At 42.0% G+C, this 26,505-nt stretch overlaps 1 protein-coding gene across 1 annotated transcript; it reads right to left on the bottom strand.

The window, feature by feature from the left end:
- Positions 1–720: 720 nt before the first annotated feature.
- TRIL (TLR4 interactor with leucine rich repeats) lies at positions 721–5,855 on the bottom strand. The gene has a single exon (XM_007521605.3). The coding sequence runs from the start codon at positions 5,547–5,549 to the stop codon at positions 3,096–3,098; it is 2,454 nt and encodes an 817-aa protein (XP_007521667.1). The 5' UTR covers positions 5,550–5,855; the 3' UTR covers positions 721–3,095.
- Between the last annotated feature and the right edge of the window lie 20,650 nt (positions 5,856–26,505).

Below are 26,505 nucleotides of genomic sequence, written 5' to 3'. Positions count from 1 at the left end.
TGTTTGTTTATATTGGATAGGCAGAGAAATTGAGTGGGATAGGGAAAGAGAGAGAAAGAGAGAGAGACCTACAGCACTGCTTCACCACTCATGAACCTTTCCCCCCACAGGTCCAGAGGCTTGAACCCAGATCCTTGTGCACTATAAGACACAAACTCCACTGGGTGCAACGGTACCTGGCCCTTATTTCATTGCTACATAACATACAATAACTGTCCATACTTCTGTACTTCTGGTGAAAACCAGGTATGTAGCAAATTAGTAAAGGAGTTCTTGTCATATATTTTTACCTGACAGCATCACGAATTTATCTTCCTCATGAAAGCTATCATCTTAATAGATGTGCTGAAAGGCTCCCCATACTCCAGACTGCTGGGAAGGTTTTAATCAAACACTTCTAAGCCATACAGTGTATGCTTTTCCTTCTAATAAATATATGTCCATAACCTTTATAATGGTTGAATGATCTCCAGCTCAAAATAACGCCTTCTTACTGGCCACAGGTATAAGTGGACTAGATTTGTCTTTCAGTTCAAATTCTTTTGAATAAGTCAGTCAGTGCCTGTTGAGATCCTACCATCTTGCTATGCCTGGAGTTTTGAAGCACTGAACACTATTGCTTTATCAGCTGCTATAAAAGTATCTCCATTTACGATAAAGTCCACACTCTACAGTAGAAATGCAAATAAAATAAGCGTGAAAAAAAAATGACAGAAAGTCTTCAAGCTTTTGTTTCATTTTCTTTGATGAAAGGTGATACAGAAAAATGCAGTGCATCATTACCAAAGCATACAAAATGTTTGGAAATTCCAATGACAAAACATCTCCATTAATATGACATAACTGAAAATAATAATGTATAACATTTAGTCATTTCTCACTAAAAGACTTTCCAGTGAAACTGCTTTTTTTATATATAGGTCCAGGAACTAAGCATTTTCAGTGATGTTCTGCAGCTGAAAAGGGTGAGAAGAGCCAAGGTGTTTTCTAGACTTCCAACAGAACTCAGTGTTACAGTGTTACAGGAACAGCTACGGGATGTGATTGCTCTATAAATGCATAAAGCAAGGGGCATGAAAGGTTCAAGATAGCCTGAAGGTTGAAAATAAGACTGAACAACACTCGCCCGTGTACAAATAAGCTCTGAATCTAAAACAAGCACTGGCAGCAAATTAAGAATGACAGCTTATCTCCTGTGGTTTATTGAATTTTGCCCCCACAGATAAGACTGCCAGAAAAGTAGCTGTCCTTTAAGTGGTCTGGACATTTACTCTACTTAACATAAACAAAGGTCAACTCATTTACATCCCTGGGTCCTAGTCAGCTGTTGGGACAAGGGCAGGTCTGGCTGAAGTGTAGTAGATTCCCTGAGACTTCAGGACCCTCAGGGGTTTAAGGCCCTAAACAGAAGATTCATTGTCATCCTTAGCACCATTTCAGGGGTCACCATGATACCCCAATGCCAATAAATCCACAATCACAGTGAACATAACCACTGTGTAAGCCCTTGTAGTGATTGTATTTTTAGACCACACACTCAGTTATGAATGTAAACCAAAGCACTAGACTTAGTGATAAACATGCATTTCATAAATATTAGGAGACAGAAGTATACCAACTATCAATAGTTGAAAACAACTCAGCAAATAAAAACATCTAACCCTAAGTTTATAACAAAAACACTTAAAAGGAAATACTGCAATTATTAACTAACAGAAGATTTAATAATATGATAAAGCACTGGGTAGTGGAGTGATTAATTTGTAGAAAATAACATTTCACAGTGAAGTTTAAATACTCTTAACAATCTTTTATCTTAGTAGAGACAGACCCCTACTGATGTCCTTTTTTTCACATCTCCATTCCTCACCCTGAATAATGTCTTCCTCTCTACTAGCTCATATAGTTTAAGACATCAGTGTGGTCAAACATTACACAATTGATTGACAATCACGTTTCATTTCCTTTCAAATAATAAATTACCTTTGTCACTTAACTGTGCAATTAAAGGTAAGTGTGATGTGTCACTGTTAGAAACATGAGAAATAACACAACCTTTTTATTCCAGTCTGGACACACTGTCAGAGATGTGGCCAGTGAAGGAGAATGCTGGAGTTCTCCACAAGGTCATCATTTACACAGTGCATTATTTTCCCAAATCTAGCATTAAAATGTTCATATGTAGGTCAGAAATAAAAAATAAAAAGCCACAGGAGATACTCTGATTAAAAAAAAAAGTCTTGCATTTAACCTCTGAGATAGTACATAAATTTAGTTATCTCTAAGGTGAGCATGATTCTTGTGGTACTAATTCTGGGTACTGAATACAGTTGACTCATGGAACTCAACTACACTAATCCTTGAGATTACTGATCAGTTTGTTACATACCAGAGTTATTCACATTGTTAAAAAAAAGTCTTACTATTTAAACATTAAGTTATCCTCACTGTCTATTAACCAACATAAAAGAGTTCATTGGCGAGTGTGTTAAATTTCACCACCTGCTTCCAGCGTAAGTCTACTTGGCAGAGGCCACCAGTCTAGTGGAGGCAGTTGTCAAGCCTCCTTTGTAATGGTAATGAGTTCCTTTTTTCTTAAATAAAAGGAAATCTCCTTGCTTGACATTGAGCAAAAACAGCACACCCAAATCTTTCTGCCTTGCTGGGGGCATACATGCCCTTTCTACCAGAAAGGTGTCAGGCGACTGCATTGCAATGCCACTAAAGTCATTCTCATGTGTGATACTAAAACATAAGAGGCAACACATCCTCTTTTTTTTTTTTTTTAACACATCTTCTTTTTTCAATCTGGTCTCCACATGCAGGTCTCTCGCCTCTAAATCCCACCACCCCTTTGTCCTCTATTCTTGGTCTTGTCCACCAAAAGCAGCCACTTGGTTCTTTAATGAGTTCTGGGAACTGAGGGGTGGTGCCCCAAGTGCCAAGTGGCTCCCTGACCCCTTGGCTTCTCTGGCAAGTACACAAAAGGGGGGAAATGACAAAGTCTGATTAAATGAGATCTTTCCACCAGCTGGCTTGAGGGTGACTTCTCAAGCCTTATGAGATGCTCTCCACACTCCAGGAGGTCCCTGGATCTAGTCTGCAAATCGCTGCAGGAGATGGTCCTCGCGCCTCAGGCTACCGCCCCCACCACTGTCCGCGCTGTCCATGAAGCGGTCGCAGGGGAACTCGATGAGATCCGCCTCGCTGAGTGCACACACGGTGGTGCGCGGCCGGTGCGACTGGAATCCGGAGAAGTCTGCGGACACGCCTGTGCCCATGGAGCGCAGGGGCCGTCGGGTGGAGTACATGTGGCGAACATGGACAGGTGCTCCGCCCTTCCGTCTGGCCCGCAGCTTTCTCCGCAGCCAGCGCGACGCCCAAGCCGCCAAGGCCAAGAGCACCAACAATGCATTGACGGCCAACAGGGCCAAGGTCAGCAGCTGGTAGTCCACACTGCCCCGGCTCCCGGGCTCTGGCAGGGTGATGAGCCCCGCGCAGTGGTCCCGGGGGGCCACCGGGCAGACCCGGCCCCCGAGCACGCCCTCCACGCACACCAGGTAAGGGGTGTCCCCGCGCAGCTCGCGCAGCGTGGCCGAGTTGCTGCGCTCCGGCAGGTAGACGAAGCGGTGGAACCTGGGCTGCTGGCCAAAGCGGTCGAAGAGCAAGCGGAAGCGCGCACCGCCCAGCGGCAGAGGGCTGCGGTGCTCCCGCACTGCCCAACGCACCGAGGCGCTATCGGCGCCCACGGCCTCCACCGTCAGGTTGCACAGAATTAACTTGTTGAACTCGCAGGGGTCTGCCACTAAAGGCGGCAGGTCGGCCCCACCGTCGGAGCGGGCGGTGCTCTCCTGCTGCTGGGCTGCCAGGCGCTGCTGCACCGCGTGCTGCCAGGGGTCGCTGGCAGGTAGTGACACAGAGCTGGGTGCAGCCGTCGGGGTGGGCTCCGAGTGGGGAGGATGGGCCAGAGTCGGACGTCCCCTCTCTGGCTTCTCAAGAAGGTCCAGGAGGTGTGGCGTTGGATATGAGGCAGCAGCAGTCGCGGACGGACCGGGCTGCTGGAGGCCTGGGCCCCGTCGGCTCATCTTCAGGGCGCTACGGTTGCCCAGGAGCTCCCGGGCAGGCCCATCCCAAACCAACCCCGTCAAGAATCGCCCGCGCTGGTGTGGCTGCGGCTGCGGCTGAGGCTGCTGCGACAGCTCCTGCACTAGACTCCCTGCAGGGGGCGCCCTCTCCTCCCCCTTAGGTGTGGTTAGAGCCCGCAGCCTACCATCGTCTGTCGAGGAGGCTGAGGGAGAGGGCTCAGAGCAAGACCCATTGTGCAGCTGCTGGTCATCCAGGTAATCCAGGTACTTGCCCCGCAGGGCGGGGGGGTGACGACACTGCACGAAGACAGTGAGGAGCCGACCCTGCGAGTGCCAGTCTCCCATCCAGCGCTTCAAGCCCCGCAGTCGGCAGTCGCAGGTCCAACCGTTGCCGTCTAGATCCAGCCGGTAGAGGGCCGGGCTGGCGGCAAAGATGTCTCCGGAAAGGACGCTGAGTGCGTTGTCCCGTAGGCTGAGTTCGCGTAGGCGGCCCAGGTGGCCAAAGGCAGTGGGGTGCAGAGCAGACAGCTCGTTGCCGCTCAGGTCCAGTGCCTCCAGGCTTTGCAGAGGCTCTAGAAGAGCCACGGGCAACTGGCTCAGCCGATTGTCCTCCAGGCGTAGCTCGCGCAGGCCCTCCAAACCCCAAAACGCCTCCTGTGCAAGGTGCGAGAGCTGGTTGCCCTTGAGCGAGAGGAGGCTGAGGCGTGGCAGGTGCTGGAAGACGCGCGGCCCGAGGTGCTGCAGACTGTTGGCCGAGAGGATGAGGGTGGAGAGGGAACGTAGAGGTGCAAAGGTGGCTGCGTGGCGAAGGGAGGGCTGCAACTCATTCGCAGAGAGGTTGAGAAAGCGCAGCTTGCCCAGTTGGGCGAAAGCGTTCTTCCCTAGAAAGCGGATTCGGTTGGCCTCCAGATGTAGGTAAAGCAAGTTGCTCAAGGGGGCAAAGACCGCATCAGGCAGCACCCCCAGGGCGTTCCCGTCCAGCCGCAGTTTGACCAGACTCTCCAGGCCCTCGAAGGAGCCTCGACTCAGGCGGCCGATCTCGTTCCCGTTGGCATATAGAATGCGCAGCTTGCGCAGAGGGGCCAGCGTGCCTGGGGCCAGGGCCTGCAGAAGGTTGTTCCCCAGGTAGAGTTCCTCCAGCCGCGAGAGCTTCTCGAAAGTCTTAGGGTGCAGAGAGCGGATCTGGTTGTACTGCAGGTCCAGCCGTCTGAGCTGCCCCAGGCGGTGAAAGTCGAAAGCTGTAATGTTGGTTATGAAGTTACCTCCAAGGCTGTAGGTGAACACGTCCTGGGGACTCGGAAGCAAGCTGGTCTTGGGCACGGCGCGGAGCCCCCTGTTGGTGCACAGGAGGTGCTGGGGGTGCTGGCAGTCGCAGCGCTGCGGGCACAGTGGTTCGACACTGGGTGGGAGTGCCAGGCAGCCGCACACCAAGAGCAGGAAGCGCACTGCACGGGCAGTCTCCATCCCCACCCGCCCTGCGTGCAGCGGCCGGCCCGTCCTCTTTGCCTGCCGGCTCTGTGTCTCCTCTGCATTCCCCTTGGCCTACCCAGAGTCGCTAAATGGCCTCTGTCGAACTCCGCTGCGCAGTCCAGCCCCTCCTCCGCCCTTTGTCCGGCCCGAGTCTCTGCAGACAGGCTTCCCGCAGCCAAGTCAGGCGGCGCTAGGCGCTCAGTGAGCTCCGGGTGCTACTTGTTGCATTTCTGCAGAACACTGTTTCTCCGGGTGCGCTTCGAGGGGCGGAGGGGGGGTGGGTGGGAAAGCAAGACCTGGCGCTTTTTGTTTGCAGCTTGAGTCCGGAGAGCTGGATTCCCTGGCACGGATTCTCCCAGCCGAGCGGATTCCCCAGCTGGAGGCCGGGAGCCCTTCCAAGAGCTCATCGGGGTGCGACTTGGCCGCGGAGTCCCGCGGCTCGGCCCCTGCAGACACGCCTCCCGGTTGGCGGAGCTGCTCGGCAGCGGCCTCGGGGCAACAGCCCGGGGAGGAAGCGTGAGTGTGCAGGCAGTGTCCGGAAGGGACCCCAGTCGGTTAGCGGCGAGCAAACCCCGCGGAAATTCGTTCTTCCCACACTCTGCCCCCCGGGAACGCAGGCGGAGAAAGAAGAGACGGCTGAGGGAGGACAGACCCCCGGCAGGGGGAGGAGGAAACGCTAAGTGGCTCCGCGTCTGGTCAGCCAGAGCTGGGACGCCAAGTGAGAAAAGTAGGGATTAAAAACAGCTGTAAGGGTCGTGCAGGCAGGGCTGGGGGCGGGAGTGGATTACCGGGCCAGCAAAAGGGATTTGCAAACTGAGACCTTTTTTCTTTTGGATGGGTACACCACCCTCGCCAGAGCAATCATTTTATTCGTTTTTAAGTCACTTACTCTTCCAGTTGCGGTCCTTTGGAGAATCTGGGCAGCCCCGGAGAATTCTATAGGAGCACAAATTACCTGCAGAGATTTGCCTATGGGGAACATGGGTTGTCTGCAAAATTGGTAGGCTGTTAGAAGACGCTGAATCAATCCTTTCTGACTTCAGAGCCCTTTGGGGTTTTGACAAGGTTGTAGCCCAGAAGAGGACACGCCTACTTTTAGGGATCTGAATGCCACATTTATTGAGTTCCATGAACTAAGACGTGTGTGTGTGTGTGTGTGTGTGTGTGTGTGTGTGTGTGTGTGTGTGTGTGTGTGTGTGTGATGTAACCGTCAAAGTAACTGCTACCTGCTGGGTCCCAGTGCTTGATATCTGCGTCTGCAATAAACTTCCAACTCATTAGGCCCAAAAGTTTGTCTGTTATCAGTAGAAAGAGAAAATTTATCTATCCTTGGAGCGCAGCACTTCCTGCTGAGAATGAGAATAGGCAAGGAGAGTTGTTAATTACTATTTGTTCTTGTAAAATATCATGCTAAAAATACCCTCGCCTCACCTCAAGAGTTCAGAACAAGTAAGTTAAAGATTTACTATACAAAATTACAAGAAACATATCTTCTCCCTCAAGAGGCTGGCAGGATAGGAAAGGGCAAGGTATACAAAGATAAATAGTAATGATTCACTGTGGTATGAGAAAACTGCTGAAATGAAGGTGATTTTTAGTTACTTCAATCTTGGACAATGATCACTTGCCTCATTTAGCAATTCCAGTAGGCAAGTGATGGAGGAAAATTCTGAATTCAAAGACAAATTAAATTATTGACAGAATGGTCAGTGAAAACTTACAGGTGAGCAGAGACTACAATTCCAGAGAGACAGGTGTTGGAAAATTAGAGGTAATAGTGAAATGTCCTCTTGGGGTCCAGGGCGGAAGCCAAATTTGTTTGTGATATGCTTTGAGTGTATCAATAAAGGGTGAACTTAGAGAATCAGTGTCTGCTTAAACAATGAAAAATGAAGTTACTGAGGTGGTTAAATAACTGATTTGGTCTTCACTTCAATTTTCCTTACAGAAGTCTGCACTAGAAAGAGCAGCTTCAGATAGCACTTTAGAAGCTGTCCTTGCTGACAACAGAGACAATCCTGACATTTCTGAGGAAAAAAAATTTCCGGAAGTCACTAGCATTCAAATAGAACCACTGGGCCTGCTTGACACAGAGGCTGAGGCAGCAGCTGTTTTGAACTCGAAGCCTTGAGACCCAACAATAACATTTAAGCAAGGAACAGGTTAGAAGCTGAGGAGAAATCACACAATACATCTTTTTTTTTTTTTGACACCTGCAGACCTGTTTCACCACCTGTGAAGCAACTTCCCTGCAGGTGGGGAGCCAGGGGTTCGAACAGGGATCCTTATGCTGGTCCTTGTGCTTTGCGCCACGTACGCTTAACCACTGTGCTACCACCTGACTCCCACAATACATCTTTTTACAAGCCTCATCTCCTGACTTATTTCAGAAAACTTGCCAGGTAAGCACAATAGAAACAGCATTGGCTCAGAGGATCACTTTAGTTTGGACTAGACTCTAACTCCACTGGGAGCGTCTTTTCCTTTATAGGTGCATTTAAGCAAGATTTGTCAAGTTATCAGAATGCTAGGAATCATCAAGTTTTGTTTGATTTTTAAATAGAGACAGAGAGGCAGAAAGAGAAAAAGAAATACACCACAGAACTGAATTTGGGCCTTCAATTCAGGCCACTTTTGAGCCTGGGTTGCAAAGGATTCTGGATTGGAGATAAAAATAACATTATATATGTTTTCGTGCCAAAAGGCAATTGTTTTCCATCATACTGCATTTTCTAGAAGTGATCTGTGTGCCACATGTAATTAACAGTGTTTAGAATGAATATGGTATCCTGTATTTCAGGTCAAAGTAAATGATTTTTGACAGTTGTCACTGGTACCTTAAGATTTTATGGTCTATAGTTAAAGTGATTCACACATGTGAACATATAAATTCTCTTTGAAAAATATTGTCATCTTTTAAATAAATTATTCCTCTTTTAATGGTATATAACCTCAGTTTACAAGTGAATGACATGTTTACCTCATAGTAAGTAGGTGATTTTTGTTTGTTGCCCTCCAACTCTTGTGCTCTCCATTTCTGTAATGCTACACAGTTATTTAATCCAGGTGTTTGATTAATTTTCAGACAAGACTTTCTTTGATGAATTAAAATTGTATTTTATTTAAGTTTATTAGTATATAGAGCCCTCTGCTAGTGAAGAGTTACATATCACTAACTACAAAGTTGCATTTGCTTGGGATTTGTACTACTACTGATTACCAGGCAAGAGACAGTTAGCATGTGGGAAATTCCAAGATGAGAGAAGGATATGCAGTGGCTGATAAGATATAACTGCAGACTTACAGGGTACTTACTGGGAGGCAAGGAGCAATTGAAGGCCAGGTGATAAGAACTGTGGGGTGGATTATGGAAGCCCCAGGAGGGCACCTGGCCAGAGCTAATGAGGCTTCTACCAATTTTTTTTCATATAATGACTTCCAAATCCTTATTCCCCTTTAAGGAAGGATTCAATGGAAGTTGATATAATCGTATTTTCACTGCAATATCAAAAAATATCATTGTCTAAATAAAGAAGGTGCTATATGAAGGAAATGTGATCTAATCAATTGTTTGCCTTCTACTGTTTCATATTATTATTTTTACAGTGGCAGAGAAGTCAAAGAGACAGAGAGAAAATGAAGGAAAGCACATCATTGAAACTTCCTTCAACTTCATGGGTTTGATAACCTGGATTATGCAGCACACTACCCAAGTGAGCTATTTGACTGACCCCTTTGGCAATCTTGAAACCAGCTACAGTGGTTTGTGGAACATCCAGACTAAGGTATTCACATATCCAATACATAGGCAGATATTTATCATGTAGATTCTTTCTCTACAGGACTACTCTTGGACCAGGGCAACCTGACCTTATAGCTTAGATGACCATGTTCCAGTCTTGCTCTGCCCTTCCCTTAAAAGCAGGATTTCAGACTTCCAAAGAGGTGTGTCCAAGGACAGTCCATACCTCTACACGTGTTCAGGCTTCCTGAGACCCTGGAGCTCCTTTTGTCTGTGAAAACTTTTATCCTAGCTGTTCTTTTAGAGGAGGCAATCCTGCCATAAGGGCATATACTCTTAAGGTTAAGAAAAGGCCAACAGACAGCTTTGTGCAAAAGAATCTGGAAGTGTGGACTAGGATTTCCACTTGTGTTTCTGGGAAGCCTCCTGAAAACTGCTAGAAAGATAGAAATACAAATAGAGAGAAGGAGCACTGGACCAGGGATCTTCTTCCACACTACCCAGGTCTTTTTCACATATTGACGGAGACAGGCCTGCTTATATGTGGCATTTTAGAAGAAACTACAAGCACTTTGATAACAAACAGGGAGACAAATTGTAGGACTTCAAAGATAGCAATTTTAAAACAAACTCTACATTATTGTAGCATAGGCTATGTCCAACTTTCCATAAAAGCATAATTTTTTGGTAGAAGCAAAGACAAATGCCTCTATTTAAATGCTTATCTTTTGACTATATTGCTTTTTTACTTATGTGTGGATCCAGTCTTTATCAAATTCCAGGAGACCCAAGAGGATCAAAAGTATTGATTATTGGTGATTATACTAAGTGGAATAAGAGGTAAAAGACAAGTGAGTGATTTCATTATTCTGTGGAATATATTGGGTTGTCAGAAAAGTTATGATGTATTTTTCTATGTTTTTCTAATCACCAACAAACTGACAACCCAATAGTAACCAATCTGTCTTTTAGAGATTGTAAATGAGAACTATGGTGGTTAGCAGAGGGAAATGGGGGCCAGAGGACACAGAAACTTCAGTGAGAGGTGTGGTTAGTTGTACGCACGTGCACACACACACAGATGACAGATGGGAGATGTGAAATGATACCCCTGAAATCATACAATTTTATAGCTCATTGATAAACACTAATAACAAAATTTGTTTCAATTTGTTTATGCTTAAATGTGTAATTTATGCAATGGCAGTAGGTCATGCTGTTCATAATGAAAGCAAGGACTTTATACTTCTACTTTTGGAAAACTCACCTTGAAATCTCAAGTACACCGGAGGGTAGCTCAAAGGTCAGAAGCACAAGCAGGTTTCAGCTGGTGCCTATAATACATAGTATGTGGTGTAAGGATTCTTGAGTGTTCTTCCTCAGACATAGAATTGGGGGTGGAGAGTGTTCCAGGTTTGTGCAATGTTTTTTGTTTTTTTCCCCCAAAATATCATGTCATTCATTCCCTTGAACATTAGCTGTAGAGGCATGAAGATTTTATTCCACATCTTCGGCAGCCCCTAGAGCTGGATTAAGTTGCACTAGGCACATTGTTTTGCTGTATAACAGGTCAGAGGGGAGAGAGGTCAGGCCAAGTTTCCCTACAAGTGAGTGTGGCTAAGTCCTGCTGACACAGCATCCAAGAGCTTGCTAAGGGCAGCCTGCAAAGGCAGTGGTTCTCTGCTGCAGCATGGGAGCCAACTCCAAACAGGTAAGGTGGTCCCTGTTGTTGATAAAGCAGAAAACCAAGAGTTCTCAGCAGTTCCTAGGCTAATGCCTCCCTCCGCCCCAAACTCTTTGAGCCTGCATTAGTTCCTTTGAGAGGCAAGTTTCTTTGCAACCATGAATAAGAGAAACACTAATTTACAGTGTGTCTATTGACTCTTCATTTTTCCCTTAAGGAAGTACAGGAGTGCAGATTCCTGCCTAGATGTCAGTCTCAATAAGTCAGATCTCTGGGGATGAAAGCTTGGTATCTGCATTTATAAACCAGCACATAATTTAAGTGTGTACATTTTAGTGTGCGGAAATAAATTCTCTAGATGCCTGCTCATGGCTGACTGATCATAGTAATTACTACTACTACTACTACTACTACTACTACTACTGCTACTGCTAATGATAATAATAATAAAACAATTGTGTAGTACTGAGTACAAGGCACTGGTCTAAGCTCTTATAAAAAGTAACTCAGGAGTCAGGCGGTAGTGCAGTGAGCTAAGTGCAGGTGGCACAAAGCACAGGGACCAGCGTAAGGATCTGGGTTCGAGCCCCCGGTTCCCCACCTGCAGGGAAGTCGCTTCACAAGCGGTGAAGCAGGTCTGCAGGTGTCTGTCTTTCTCTCCCTCTCTCTGTCTTCCCCTACTCTCTCCATTTCTCTCTGTCCTACCCAACAATGATAACATCATCAACAACAATAAGAACTACAACAATAAGAAAACAACAAGGACAACAAAATGGAATGAATAAATAAATAAATATTTTTAAAAAACACCTTAGAGAAAAAAAAACTCATTAAGGCATTAAGGCTGGGTGGTGACTTACCAGGTAGAGTGGTAATCTGTGGATTACCATGTGTTATGACCCAGGGTTCAAACTATCAGTCCTCAACTTAGAGTGGAAGTTTCACAAGTGTGGAGCAGTGTCCAGGAGTCTCTCTTTCTCTGTGTGTCTCTCTCCTTCTCTCTACTTGTCACCCATGATCAAAAAGAAAAACAAAGGGGAAAAATGATAACCAGGAATGGTGGAGTCATATAAATGCCTAATGCAAGTGATAAACCTGGCAAAAAAAAAAAAGAAAAGTAATGAATCCATTTATTTCCTCATTAACTTTGTGAGGTAGGAACTGTTGATATTATTATTATTACTATTATTATTAAAAGAGGAGGAAACTAAGGAGCTTGTTAAAAATCTAGGATCTTAGCCCTAGCCCTAATCCTAGAGAATCTGATTCAGAATCTCCCTAATAGGACCTAGGAATCTTTTATCATGTTTCCAGTGTTGGTGAAACAGCTCACTTAGCTAGTGCACTGCTTTGCCATGTGTGCCACCTAAGTTTAAGCCTGGCCCCCATAGCATAGGAGAAAGCATCTGTTCAGTGGTCTCTCACTTTCTCTGCCTCTGTCTTCTCTGTCTCCAAACAAACAAACAAACACATGATTACAGGTATTATTTTAGGCTTTGCCACTGAATAACAATTCTGAAGGTCATATTTATATATTTTTAAAATTAATTAATTAATTTATTCATGAGAAAGATAGGAGGAGAGGAAGAACCAAACATCATTCTGGTACATGTGCTGTCAGGGATCAAACTGGGATCAAATTGGTTGAGAATCCAATGCTTTATCCACTGCTCCACCTCCTGGACCACTATAGTTAAATATTTCAATATTTATTTATTTATTTATTTTGCTAGGAAAGAGGAGTAAGACAAGTCCCTTGGATTTCGAGAACTCATCTTGGTTGTGAAATTAAATTTATGTAAGATGATAATACAGGGCATCGATAAGTATAATGATCATCAATTGCTGCAATAGCAATTATATTTTGAGAGGAAAATATTAAAGAACTGAATTCTTTCTATAAAGCATCATCCCACATAACACTGTATGTGCTTAAGGCCACTTACTAGGTGACAGTGTTCAACACTCTGGATTTTTTTTGTCCAGGGAAAATCCTTACTAAGTTCAAAGATTGACTATTTGAAAGAACCCTGTATAAACAAATTGTATATCTACACTAGCTACAGGACTGTAATGAACTGTGAGCACTTCTGGCAAGCCAAACTAGAGAAGCAGTTTTGACTGAGTATAATGATCTAGAAAATAAGACAAATCCACATACTGCTTATGGTTATAGTAAAGTTTTTTTTTAATGTAACCTGAATTTTATAGCAGTAATATAAAGACATCCTTAGAATCAGATTGAGTCAGTAGCCTAAAGAAATGCTCTTGGTGTAAAGGAGTCTCTTGTTCTTAAATACTAAAATATTTGACATCGGTAGGAATCAGACTTGTAATTACAGTTTCTGTGACACCTTTCCACTTTTCTTTTATTTGAATGCCTTTGTATTATAGTAATAACATTTATTTGACCATTTATCTCTCTACCCAGCTGGATGAACACTAGTCTTGATTTATTTAATTTTTGTAGTACTCAGCTACTGCGGTTGATTTGCCAAAGGATTTTCATAAAAAGCTAGATGAAAACAAGAAATGTTAACAGTTATTGTTTTTATGTGGTGAGAAAATGAATATATGTTTGCACTCTACCACTGACATTTTCTAAACGATGAACCCTCTGTTGTTTAAAGATAATAAATGTTTTAAAACAAATGGTTTCATAACTATTAAATGTTTTCCATCTCAACACAGGTCTCATGATGCAGGATTACTCAAATCCCTAACTGAAATTTTTGTTTGTTTGTTTAATATATTTCAAGACAAAGGGAGAGAGAAGTCAGAGCAGCACTCTAGTGTGTATCATGTTGGGGAGCAAACCCAGGGCCTCACATATGCAACCTAAATTCACTTGACCAGCTCTCACCGCTACAATTTAGAAGAGCAGAGATGGCGCACTAGAGAAATGAGCTAACAGTTAGATTGAGCTAGTACTGTGGTGGGTATAAACTTCAATTTAAAACTTTGCATTCTGGCCACGGTATTTTAGTAGCTGAACCTAACTCAGCTCCCACTTAATGACATGTGTACACGGACAATGAATAGGGTAAGTTCCAGTTGACATTCAAAGTATTTAACAATACATGCAGGAAGTCCCCAACCATCAGGTTTAGCAATGCCCAGTCAGGATATATGTGACTAGCCAGCAGTGCCGGTGCCCACCAACTGAAAAGGAACTCACCTGTATTTGATTAAATGTTTTGAATGATGCTTTAGACATTTTTTTCTGCTTAGTAACTATACTATTGAAGACAATATGCTTAAGACTTGGGCACAAATATCAGTAACCCTGAGAACATGCAATGTCTTCTTGAGTTCAAGTGCTTCCAAATTGCAAACTTGCCCAGGACAAATTCTTCTGGGATCAGGTGCATCACTGCCATTCAGACTCATCATAAGATTGATGAGAAGGCCAAGATGATCAACAGTGACAAAGGACCAATTTTGTTTTCAATTTCTAACCCAGAAGTTGGCTGACAAGGGAATTTAATTCTTAAAACAATACCTACCTCACAGTGTAATCTGAATTGTTACAATTAATGGCTTAATATAATTGTGGGGCCTGCTCCCTACTTGCATGAGAGTCACTTCATGAAGTCTCTCTCTCTCTCTCTCTATCTCTCTCTCTCTGCCTCCCATTCACCTCTCAATTTCTCTGTGTCCTATCAAAGTAAAAGAGAAAAAAAAGGGGGGTGGGGAGAATGGCTGCTGGAAAGAGTGGATTTGGAGTGCCAGCACCAAGCCCCAGCAATAACCCTGGCGACAATAAAAATAAATAAATAAAACAAATATTTATGGGGCACCTGCTTTGATAACTATTAATTTCCAGGGTTGGCAAGATAGCCTGAATTTCACTGATTTTTTTTTTTAACCAGGCCTAAATATACATGTGTCCAGCCTTTATTCTCCTCCCTGTATGTGACTTCTTATTCTTGTATCATTGCATTGAACCCAAATAAGGGGGTGACATCATATCCATGCTTTTGAAAATTGCGGTTCTTTCTAACAAGAAACACTGTGTCAGTCTCAGCAATGGAAATAATTGTGGACAGACAAATAATTGGCTACGTACAGTGTAAATACTCTCAAAGTGTTTGCAGATTTCATCAAAGGCCAAATGTTTTTTACTTAAGACCAGGAATATGGCAGAAAAGGAAATTAGAGGAAGGAAGCATCCGTCCCCTTTTCAGAGTCTCTGTAATTTTCTATAAAGATTTGCACTTTGATTGTGTTTAGCGCCAGATGCTAGAGTGGAACCCATGATCAAAGGTTCCAGCCATGGCTAGAGTCTTAACCACAGCACAATCAAGTGTTTTCTGTGGACAGGCTCCTAGTGGATTTATATGGCTTCCTCTAGCACCTCCTGTACCTACTCCTCCCTTCATCAGCATTTAATTTCCAAAATATAATTGATAATATTATAAACTGTCTGCTATAACATATTATACCATTTTATTTCTTGGCAGTGCCAGCACCTTGAGTACACATGACTTCACTTCTCCAGACTGACTTTTCATTCACCTTATTTGAGAGAGAGAGAGAGAGAGAGAGAGACCACAATATCTGAGCTTCCCCTGATGCCATGGTGCTTCTATGTAGTGCTAGGATACATACCACAACATGCATCATAGCAGATAATCTAGGTTTTTCATCTTGTACTTTTTTCTTCAAAAAGCAGTTGTTGCAAATTGAAGATATTTAGAAATAAAGAATTTTGAAAATATACATATTTTATTTTTAAATTTATTTAAAATAGAGACAATCAACTGTTTTTATAATAAAAAGTTGTCTTGCATATAAATAACTTTGATTAAGATGTATATAATACTAGGGATTAGGAATAGTTCATCTGTAGAGCACACATGTGTGAGGACTTGTGTTCAAGTCCTGGGGTCACCACATGGGAGCTTTTGAGGAGGACTAATTCCATGAGCAGTTCTCCATTGTCTCATCTTTCTCTGTCTCTTCCTCTCTCTCTCTTTTTTCCTTATACAGTCTGTCTCATGCTGTAAAGAAGGGGAAAAAAAAGGCTGCTGTAGCTGATGGAATTGTGCAGTGCAGACATGGAATTTCAGTGATAACCTTGGTAGCACAAGAAAAAACACATATGTTTATGATACCATATTCAATATTACCTTCCCTATGGTCCTGCCTTCTCCTCCTTCACTTGTTGCACTTTTAAAAAAATAATCCACTTAAAAACATCTATTTGAGGGTGGGTGATAGCATAATGGTTATACATATAGTCTCTCATGTCTGAGGTCCTGATTTTCCAGATTCAATCCCCCACACCACCATAAAGACAGAGTTGAGCAGTGCTCTGGCAAAAATAATTAGAGAGATCTATTTGATAATGGAAACAATCTTTGATAGTTTGCTGCATCAAGTTTAAATGCCCCCAAGGTGTTTGGAGATGTCATAAAAAGGCAAATGTGTGTGATAAGCTACTCATGTGCTATGTATGAGGTGACAATGAAGATGGAGTCAACCTACTAGGACTGTGACTGGACCCAACATAGTCCTTTTTACTAGGGCTTCATTTTTTTCATCTACAAAATGGACAAACTATATTTAACAGAAGAGTGTGGGGAAATGTATGCTAAAATGCAAAGACCCTACAAGTGCTGTGAAACTATATGTTATTTGATGTATGTTTTCCCAGTAAGCATCTGAAGTTCTCCAGATCCAAACCAAGACTTATATAGAACTTTTTGGTGTCCCATGAAATACCCAACACAGGGTCTTTTCTTAAATGTTTGCATCTTAAAAAATAAAATAAATAATTTTGTGTCTTTAATGCATGTTAGGTTGAGCGAGAAAAAAAAAAAGACAGAATAAAGAGGAAGGCATCTTCTCAGGTAGCTGATTCTTTCATCTTTCCTGTGTGACTCTGTTTCTGCCTCTTCATTCTTTCCTTGTCTTTCTGCAGACTGCCTAGCCCAGCGCACTATCTTTAACACACAGGTTCTCCCTGGATAGCAGTACAGACAGGTCTAGATTCTGAGCCTATGATGTGATCACTTAGTTCACACAGTGAATCATTTCATCACTCTGTGTATCTTGCTTTGTGCAATATTGTGGTTCGAATACAACATGTATTGTGGTTTTGATCACCCATGTATCAAATTAAAAGAGGATGAAGAGGAAAATGAGATTTTGTGATCACTTTTGTTCATCTCTCTCTGCCTTGGTCCCAATATTTAAGAGTATATCTAGGGCTTTGAAAAATCTTGCAGAAAATAGAGACATAAGACTATTAATCTAAATTGAAAAATACTAAAATAAATGCTCACTAAGATTCCCCACTAGGGAAAGATAGAAATAGACTGGGGGTATGGATCAACCTGTCAATGCCTATGTCCAGAGGAGAAGTTATTACAGAAGCCAGACCTTCCACCTTCTGCTCTCCATAAAGATCTTTGGCTCAGACTCCCAGAGGGATAAAGAATAAGGAAACTTCCAATGGAGGGGATAGGATATGGAGCTCTGGTGGTAGGAATTGTACCTATCTTATGCCATAACCTTGTTAATCATTATTAAATCACTAATAAAAAGAATAAAATATCCTGGATTAACCCCCCAGCACCACATAAAAATAACCAAATGTTTACTTGCATCAGGATACAGGTGTTAGATCCCTATGGTGTTAAACACCATTTAACATATTGCCAACTTGGGGCTAAATAACGATTGACTCTTGAGAAGTATTATTTAGCCACAAATGGTGTGTTTCTTATGAACACAGCCATTTGGGAAGTTTTCCAGTAACGAAAACCCTCAGGATAATTACTCTACTATCCTCCAGTGGAAGAATCCCATTTAATCGCCACATGACTCTCATGATCCAAGGTGATGGAATATAAGTATCAGCTTAACTAAAATTCTGGGCTGCTTTTCCACCTGAAACAGGTGGCTACAGATACATGCCAAAATAATAACCATCAGTGACTAGCATTTATAGAGTGTTGATAATGTGCCAGACACAATTCTGAATCCTCTGCAAGTACTAAACCATTTAATCTTCCAAGAATGCCACGAGTAAAGTACAGTCATTAGTTTTATCTTATAGCTAATGCAATGGAAGCAGAAAGGTTAGATAACTGGCACTGGGATACAGGGCTAGCAGATGTGAGAGCTAAACCCTTGTTTTTCTTTATCCCTACTATATAGGTATATAGTTGTGATTTCCACTTAGAATGAGTGTTTTTGACCCTGTCACTATTCTTTTTATTATTATTTTTTTTTCTCCAGGGTTATTGCTGAGCTCGGTGCCTGAACCATGAATCCACCACTCCTGGAGGCCATTTTTCCCCCTTTTGTTGCCCTTGTTGTTGTAGCCTCGTTGTGGTTATTATTATTGCCATTGTTGATGTTGTTCGTTGTTGGATAAGACAGAAAGAAATGGAGAGAGGAGGGGAAGACAGAGAGGGGGAGAGAAAGATAGACACCTGCAGACCTGCTTCACCACCTGTGAAGCGACTCCCCTTGCAGGTGGGGAGCCAGGGGCTCAAACCAGGATCCTTACACCGGTCCTTGTGCTTTGCGCCACATGCGCTTAACCCACTGCGCCACCACCCGACCCCCATTCTTATTTTTAAAGACCATCTTTCTTTTATTACAGAAGCACTATATATATGCATTGTAAAAATAACCAGAAATGTCAGATATGCTAGAATAAGAAAATGAATTCTATAACTCCACTGTAGTCAGCTCAGTAGTCCCTCAAAGATACCAATATCTAGTCCCCATACTCAGTGTCATGGCAAAAGGGAAGTAAGGTTACAGACAGAATGAAGGTTGCTAATGAGCTGACCTTGAGACGGGAAAGCTTCCTGGATTGTGTATCTGTTCACAATATAACTAAAAGCTGTTCAAAAGATGGGAGAGAAGTCCACAGTCAATGTGCATGAATAATGTTTCTGACTTTGAAGACAGAGTAGTGGACACGAACCAGAGTGTGGGGACTGTCTAGAAGTTGGGAAAGACCAGAATAGATCTTTCTAGAGTCTTGAGAAAGAAATGTAGCTCTGCCAACAGCTTGATTTTACCTCTGTGAGATTCTTTTTGGCATTATGACAAATATGTGACTTAGAGTATCTTTATTGTATTTTATTGTGTTGAGCTATCCTCAATCGCTATCGAACAGGCCATGGCTGGTGCGCCGCTATGTTCCATCGCTGGGGAGCCAGAGACGACCCGAATTGCCCCTGCGGCTACAGACAGACTATGACCCACATAGTCAACGACTGCCACCTCTCCAAATTCAAAGGAGGTCTCGAAACTTTACATCAGGCTCAACCTGACGCTGTTGACTGGCTATGGAAGAAGGGCAAATGCTAGAAGAAAAGAAGAAGTGTTGAGCTATCACATTTTTGATGATATCTATGGCAGCAATAAAGACGAATACATAAATCAAAATGAGTATATTCGTTATGTATATTCTTAGATGACTTATACACATATATGTATTTTTACTAAAGTAAGATCATATATGGCATACTTTCTTTTGATAATCTCGTTTCCCCTCAATACATTTTTATATTATGTAATATTTTAATCCTCTTGAAATTACCTTAATTTTCTCCAAAATATTCCTCCAAAGTTAGCATGTGCAAGTCAGGATTTAGGTGGTTTGTATGTCTCTTGGGTATTTTAAATCTGCAGTGGTCCTTTTTTCATCAGCTAATCTTCCTTCTCAGTGTTTGTCTGATGTCCTCCTCATGTGGTCACTTAGTTTTCTCCTTCATCCTCTTTATTTCCTGTTAGTGGGAGGTTTCATTCTAGGAGCTTGGATGAGTCATGCTAACTCATTTTTTCTAGAACACATTGTTGAGTGCTGGTGTGTGTTTCATATAGCATTTCATCAGGAGTTGCATGCCTTCTGGTGTCCACCACTTATTGAAACTTTTTTTTTTAACTCTCCTTTAAGTTGTAGGATGGCCACCAGGTCTTGCTTTAATATGCTGATATTATTTCCTTAGTGACTAGAAAGTATTGTGTGTGGAGCATTTTTAATACCATACAGATGTGCAGCTTTCCCTCAATCGCTCACCCCATAGCCATTTCCATGTGATAATCTTTGCCTGAATTAATACTCACTGAAAATTATGAAATAGTGCTTTATCTAATTTTATTACTGTTATACTATAAGTTATTATTCCAAAGTGAGGAGAAATTTTACATAAGCAACTAGATATATCTTTGACCTTGAAAGAGATGGAATAGACATACTTTTTCCATAATCAGTTTTCAGAGGGAGAAATTTGTTAATAGCAGCTTCAGGGAAGTCAAAAGATACTCTCTGCAACTATAATTATGAACTCACAGATTTTTCACAAAGTAGGTTTCTACATTTTTTATGGTTATCCTCTACCAAACTGACACACTGATTTTTTTTAAGTCTATTTTTTATTTAAGAAAGGATAAATTAACAAAACCATAGGGTAAGAGGGGTACAACTCCACACAATTCCCACCACCCAATCTCCATATCCCATCCCCTCCCCTGATAGCTTTCCCCTTCTCTATCCCTCTGGGAGCATGGACCCAGGGTCATTGAGGGTTGCAGAAGGTAGAAGGTCTGGCTTCTGTAATTGCTTCCCCGCTGAACATGGGCGTTGACTGGTGGATCCATACTCCCAGCCTGCCTCTCTCTTTCCCTAGTAGGGTGGGTCTCTGGGAAAGCAGAGCTCCAGGACACATTGATGGGGTCTTCAGTCCAGGGAAGTCTGGCAGGCATCCTGATGGCATCTGGAACCTGGTGGCTGAAAAGAGAGTTAACATACAAAGCCAAACAAATTGTTGAGCTATCATGGATCCAAAGGTTGGAATAGTGGAGAGGAAGTGTTGGGGGGGGGGGGTACGCACTGCAAACTCTGCTTTCAGGTATATATTTTGCACTAGTTTATGGATGCATGTGAACCATATGCTCTCTCTCACAGAACCTGGTCTATATCTAGGTTTTGGGACTTTGTTAGGAAGTGAACCACCTGGGATGGAATTAGAGAATACTATGAAAGGAAAGGTCTCACCCTCCTGTTGCTTCTTCCTGTTTCCATGACAACAGAGGCACTTTCATTACATAGATATTGCTTTCTTTCTATGTTGATTACAAGAAGGGAATTGCATTATAGCTGAGAAAGAGTTATTTAAGCACTCCCATCCCCGATATTATATAGATTGTCATTATGAATGGTCTGAAGGTGTAGAGCTTCCTTTTTTTTTTTAATCTTTTGAATATGCCAGGAGGGAAAAGTTCACAGTCTTGTTGTATAAAAAGGATGAAAACTATACAGCTATCAAGAACAATGAACCCACCTTCTCTGACCCATCTTGGACAGAGCTAGAAGGAATTATGTTAAGTGAGCTAAGTCAGAAAGATAAAGATGAGTATGGGATGATCCCACTCATTAACAGAAGTTAAGAAAGAAGAACAGAAAGGGAAACTAAAAGCAGGATCTGACTAAATTGAAAGTAGGGCACCAAAGTAAAAACCCTGTGGTGAGGGGGAGGTGGACATGTGGCTTCCTGGACCGGTGGGGGGTGGGGGTGGGTGGGTGGGATGGGACACAGTCTTTTGGTGGTGGGAATGGTGTTTATGTACACTCCTAGTAAAGTGTAGTCATATAAATCACTAGTTAATTAATATGAGAGGGGAAAATTAATTGTATGTCTTGAAGTTTTTAAAACACAGACTGAGTCTTTTTAATCCTAACCCACATAGTCAATGACTGCCACCTCTCCAGATTCAAAGGAGGTCTCGAAACTTTACATCAGGCTCAACCTGACACTGTTGACTGGCTACGGAAGAAGGGCAAACGCTAGAAGAAGAAGTCTTTTTAATATATAGGCTGTGTATTTGATATGCGGACTCTCTCAAAAGCCTAGACCAAGTAGATCAGAGGCAACCAGTGGCACAGCTATGTAAGATACTAGGTAGTATACAGCAAACCCTAACAAAAGGACTTTTCAAAGTTAACCCAATTACCAAATAATGTGATGATAACATTAACTATCCATTGTCTTTCTGAACCCTAAGATAGCAGGAACCTCACATCTCCACTATAGAGCCTATATTTCTCCCAGTCCTGGAACCTTAGGATAGGGCCCACTTTCCCACATGCCTCTCCCAATCCATATCAAATAATGCATCTGCCGATCGCAACCTAATCAACGCAATGATTGCCACCTCAACATGCTTCAGCTCAGCTGTGTCCAGAGACTTCACGTGTGGAATGATTTTTTTTTTTTATTTATAGGACTGTTAGATATAATATTATGTATGGAATGCACTTTCAAACTCACTACCAACATTTCATTAATATAGGCATGAAGCCTCAGTGCAAAAGAAAGAAGGAGCCAGGTGGTAGCGTGGCACACCTGGTTGAGCACACATGTTACAGTGCACAAGGACCCAGGTTCGAGCCCCCAGTCCCCACCTGCAGGGGGAATGTTTTGCAAGTGGTGAAGCATTGTAGCAGGTGTCTCTCTGTCTCCCTCTCTATCACCCCCTTCCTTCTCAATTTCTGGCTGTCTCTATCCAGTAAATAAAATAAAGATTATAAAAAATTATTTTAAAAAAAAGAAGAAAATACCAACTCACTAGGGACCAGGCGATGGTACACATGGTAGAACACACATGTTGCTATACACAAGGACCTGGATTTGAACCTCTGGCCCCCACCTATAGGGAGAACCTTCATGAATAGTGAAGCAGAACTGCAGGTGTCTCTCTGTCTCTCTCCCCCCTCTACCTATCTACCTCTCCCTTTCCTCTTGATTTCTGGCTGTTTCTATTCAATAAATAAAGATGATAAAAATTTTCAAAAAAGAAAATACCAAAAAAAGTAGTTATGGACCAGCAAAATAGCTCATTTGGATAGTATGCTGCTTCATCATGTGTAAGACCTAGATTTCAGCTGGCCACCAGCACAGGGAAGGAAACTTTGGTGTTGTGGTGTCTGACTCTCTGTTCTCTCTCACTTTGTCTCTGTGTTTCTAACATATATTACAGATAAGCCTTATGTCCACCCTAAGCTTTCTCTACCCTGTCTCTTCCTCCTATACAGAACTATTACATTGTATTAGTTTCTTATTTACATGTCTCGTGTAGTAGTTGGTGGGGGGGTGATAAATCAGCTTGTATTTGTATGTATATGCACGTGTGAGAATGTAACCTTATTTTACTTTTGTCATTATACACATACTTCTTATATTATTTTCCCTCTCACTACCTATGTTATAGTCTGGAGATAATCTCTATATTGGTGCATACAAACTCTTCTCATTTATCCTTTAGAACTCTTTAAAGTTCCAGTATGTAGACATATAGTACTGTATTCAACCATTTCCCTGTTGTTGGACACCTTCCTTTTTTTGTACTGGAAACAATGCTGCAGTGAATAAAATTGTATGTTTATCATTTTGCCTTTGAGTAGATATAAATATAACTAGATCACAAGAAGTGGGAGTTCTGAGTCAAAGAGTTGTTATATCTATAGTTTTCTTCATACTTATAAATTATCCTCCAAGGACTTAAACTCTTGACTACTGCACTAAAATATTTCTTATAGGTATTACTTCCATTGTACAGCATTCATTTTATTGAAGCCTTAAAAATACTGACAACACTAAGGTGAGAATATAGAGCAACTAGAACATTGCTGGTGGAAACATAAAAGGACGCAATCATTTTGGGGAACTTTCTGGTAGTTTTTTTTTATCCCATAGCCTATAAAGTTTTTTCCCTTAAGATAAATAAAAAATATATACTTTAAAAAAGAAAATGTAAAAGAAGATTCATAGTAGTCTTATTTCTTTTTTATTATTTTTTTAATTTAAGACTTATTTCTAATAGCACTTTACTGGAAGCACTCAAATCAGTGAAACCTGTGACCACATGCAATGGAAGTTCACTCAGTGTTAAAAAAGAATTGTAAGTATAGATACACATAGCATACAGTGCTGATAAATTTCAAAATAATCAAGCTGAATAGGAGATGCAAGATATATTAAAATGTATATTGTAAATTGCATTTATATAAGCTATTATTTTTATAGCTAGAGAGGGAGAGAGAGAGAGAGAAACCTCAGCACCAACTCCTCCTTCAAAGTGGTGGGTGTCTATCTGCAAATTGGGTGGTACACATGGCACAGCAGCACACTAAACAAATGAGTCATTTCTATTTTTCCAGCTCCATTTATATGGATCCTAAAACAGACAATGCTAATCTATTGTGATAGAAACCAGGATGGTAGTTATTTCTGTAAGTGGTAGGAATTGTCTGGACATGATACAGGAAACTTTCTGGAGTGTTGACAATATTCTATTTCTTGTGATATCATCTGAATATATTCAGCAAGCAAAAAGCCATAACTGGGTAACTTATATCTGTGCATGCTCTTATTGCATACACATTGTACATTGTGCTTTCATTTTTCTTTCTTTCTTTCTTTCTCTCTTTCTTTCTTTTCTTTTCTTTCTTTTTTTTTTTTTGCACAGGATTATCTCTAGAGCTCAGTGCCTTCATGACTCTACCATTCCCAGAAACCGTTTTTATAGAGGCTAAGAAACAGAGAGATAAAAAGGGAGAGACCAGTAGAAAGAAAGGAAGGCACCTGCAGCATTGTTTCTCCATTAGTAAAGCTTCTCTCCTGGGAATGGGATGGCCTTGAACCTGTGGCTTTGCACATGTAAACATGTTTGCTCTAAAGAGTGAGTCACCACCCAACCCTTTTGTTTTCAATTTCTTTAAATGTATTCCTTATAGAAACTCTCTAGGGAGCAGCAGTATTCTTCCCTTATGACTGTAATTTGGATTATTTCTTACTCTGTTTTTAACTCCACAGGTTGGTTGCCCCCCTCCATTTTTCATTTTTTATTTGATATGTCAGAGAGAAATTGAGAGACTAAGAAAAGAAAGAAAAAAGATAGAAAAAAAACAGATGAGAGAGAGAGAGAGAGAGAGAGAGAGCCACAAGCAGGCCTGCTTCACGTTTTGTGAAGCTTCCTCCTTACAGGTGGGGACCAGGGGCTCGAACTTGGGTCCTTACACATGGCAATGTATGTATTGTTCAATTGGGTAGGCCACTGCCTGGCCCCCGAATTAATTTTTTAAAACATACTAAAACAGAGTTCGGATTATGACACCTCAATACCTTATACAACCCAAGCTATATATTATTAGAATAGCCTGTATTTTAATTAACTCTAGCTACTACAATAAAATACCACAGACCGAGTGGTTTAAGGGGCAGAGATCCATTTTCTCACAACTTTGTAGATCTCACAATGAGGTCAAGGTGACAACATAGTCAGATTAAGGTGAGGGCCACATCTGTGATTCCACTGTTCCTAGAGGACATTTTTCTTGAGAGAGAAAGGAGGGGGAGGGACCGTAGCACCACTTGATCTTTCATGGAGTTCCCCCCTAGTGCTGAGAGGATAGTCTGTAACATATAAGGACAGATTCTGCCCATAGCACTTTGATTATATCTAAGGAATTTAGCAGTACTTAAATCCCAACACACAATTCTTAGTCCCATTGGTTTGGTTCTGCTTTAGTCTTCCTTGCAATTGAGTTTGTTTCATCAAAGATGTCCTTGAGGTTTAGGTGGGAAAGTGTTTTACCAATGTTTTCCTCTAAGTATTTGATAGTTTCTGGTCTAACATCCAGGTCCTTGATCCATTTGGAGTTGATTTTTGTTTCTGGTGAGATAAGGTGGTTCAGTTTCATTCTTCTGCATGTTTCAATTCAGTTTTCCCAGCACCATTTATTGAAGAGAGCCTCCTTCCTCCATTTAATACTTTGGGCCCCCTTATCAAAGATTAGATGTCCATAGGATGGGGGTTCAACTGTGTTTTCTATATAACTAACTTTGTGTAACATCTGATTCATGATTCTTCCCCCAGCCCCGCTCAGGTAGAAACATTCTATATATTCTTCTGTAATACTATTTTTATTAATTATTAAGCTCATCTGGCAGTTGGTATCTGGGTTGGTTCCTAGTTTTAGCTGTAACAAATTGTGCTGCAATGAACATATGTGTACATAGACCTCTTTGAATAGGTTTCTTTGTTTTCTTTGGATAAATCTCCAAAAGAAAAATTGCTCAGTCAAGAGGAAGCTTCATTTCTAGTATTTCTGAGAAATATACAGACTGTTTTTCACATGAGTGAAAAACACAGTACCTTTAAAAATCCACTCCACGAGGGAGCAGATAAATACCTTGCTGCATAGGATGCCAGGCCTGTTATATGCATGGCTTTGCATTGAGTTCTAGCATCATATGGGAGGGGCTATGGTTCTGGAGGAAGTTCCAGTGTTCTAGTGTCTCTCCCTCTCTTTGTCTTTCTGTCTCTTTATTTGAATGAAATTAGCAAAATAAGAGGTTGGAGACATCTACCCGATAGTTTCACTCATATGTGGAATCTAGAGAATTGAGACACATGAACTTGTAGAAGAAGTAAACAGATTGTCTCTTAAGACTTTATGAGAACTATCGTGGTTATAACTGGGAAGGTGAGAC

The sequence above is a fragment of the Erinaceus europaeus genome, chromosome 8 (assembly GCF_950295315.1).
Source record: "Erinaceus europaeus chromosome 8, mEriEur2.1, whole genome shotgun sequence".
Classification (NCBI taxonomy): Eukaryota; Metazoa; Chordata; class Mammalia; order Eulipotyphla; family Erinaceidae; genus Erinaceus; species Erinaceus europaeus.
The sequence above is the reverse complement of the archived record's forward strand: the minus strand, read 5'-3'. Positions and strand labels throughout refer to the sequence as shown.

What these genes read in the sequence shown, in the direction of transcription:
- TRIL (XM_007521605.3), bottom strand. Translation starts at nt 5,549, where the DNA reads ATGGAGACTGCCCGTGCAGTGCGCTTCCTGCTCTTGGTGTGCGGCTGC.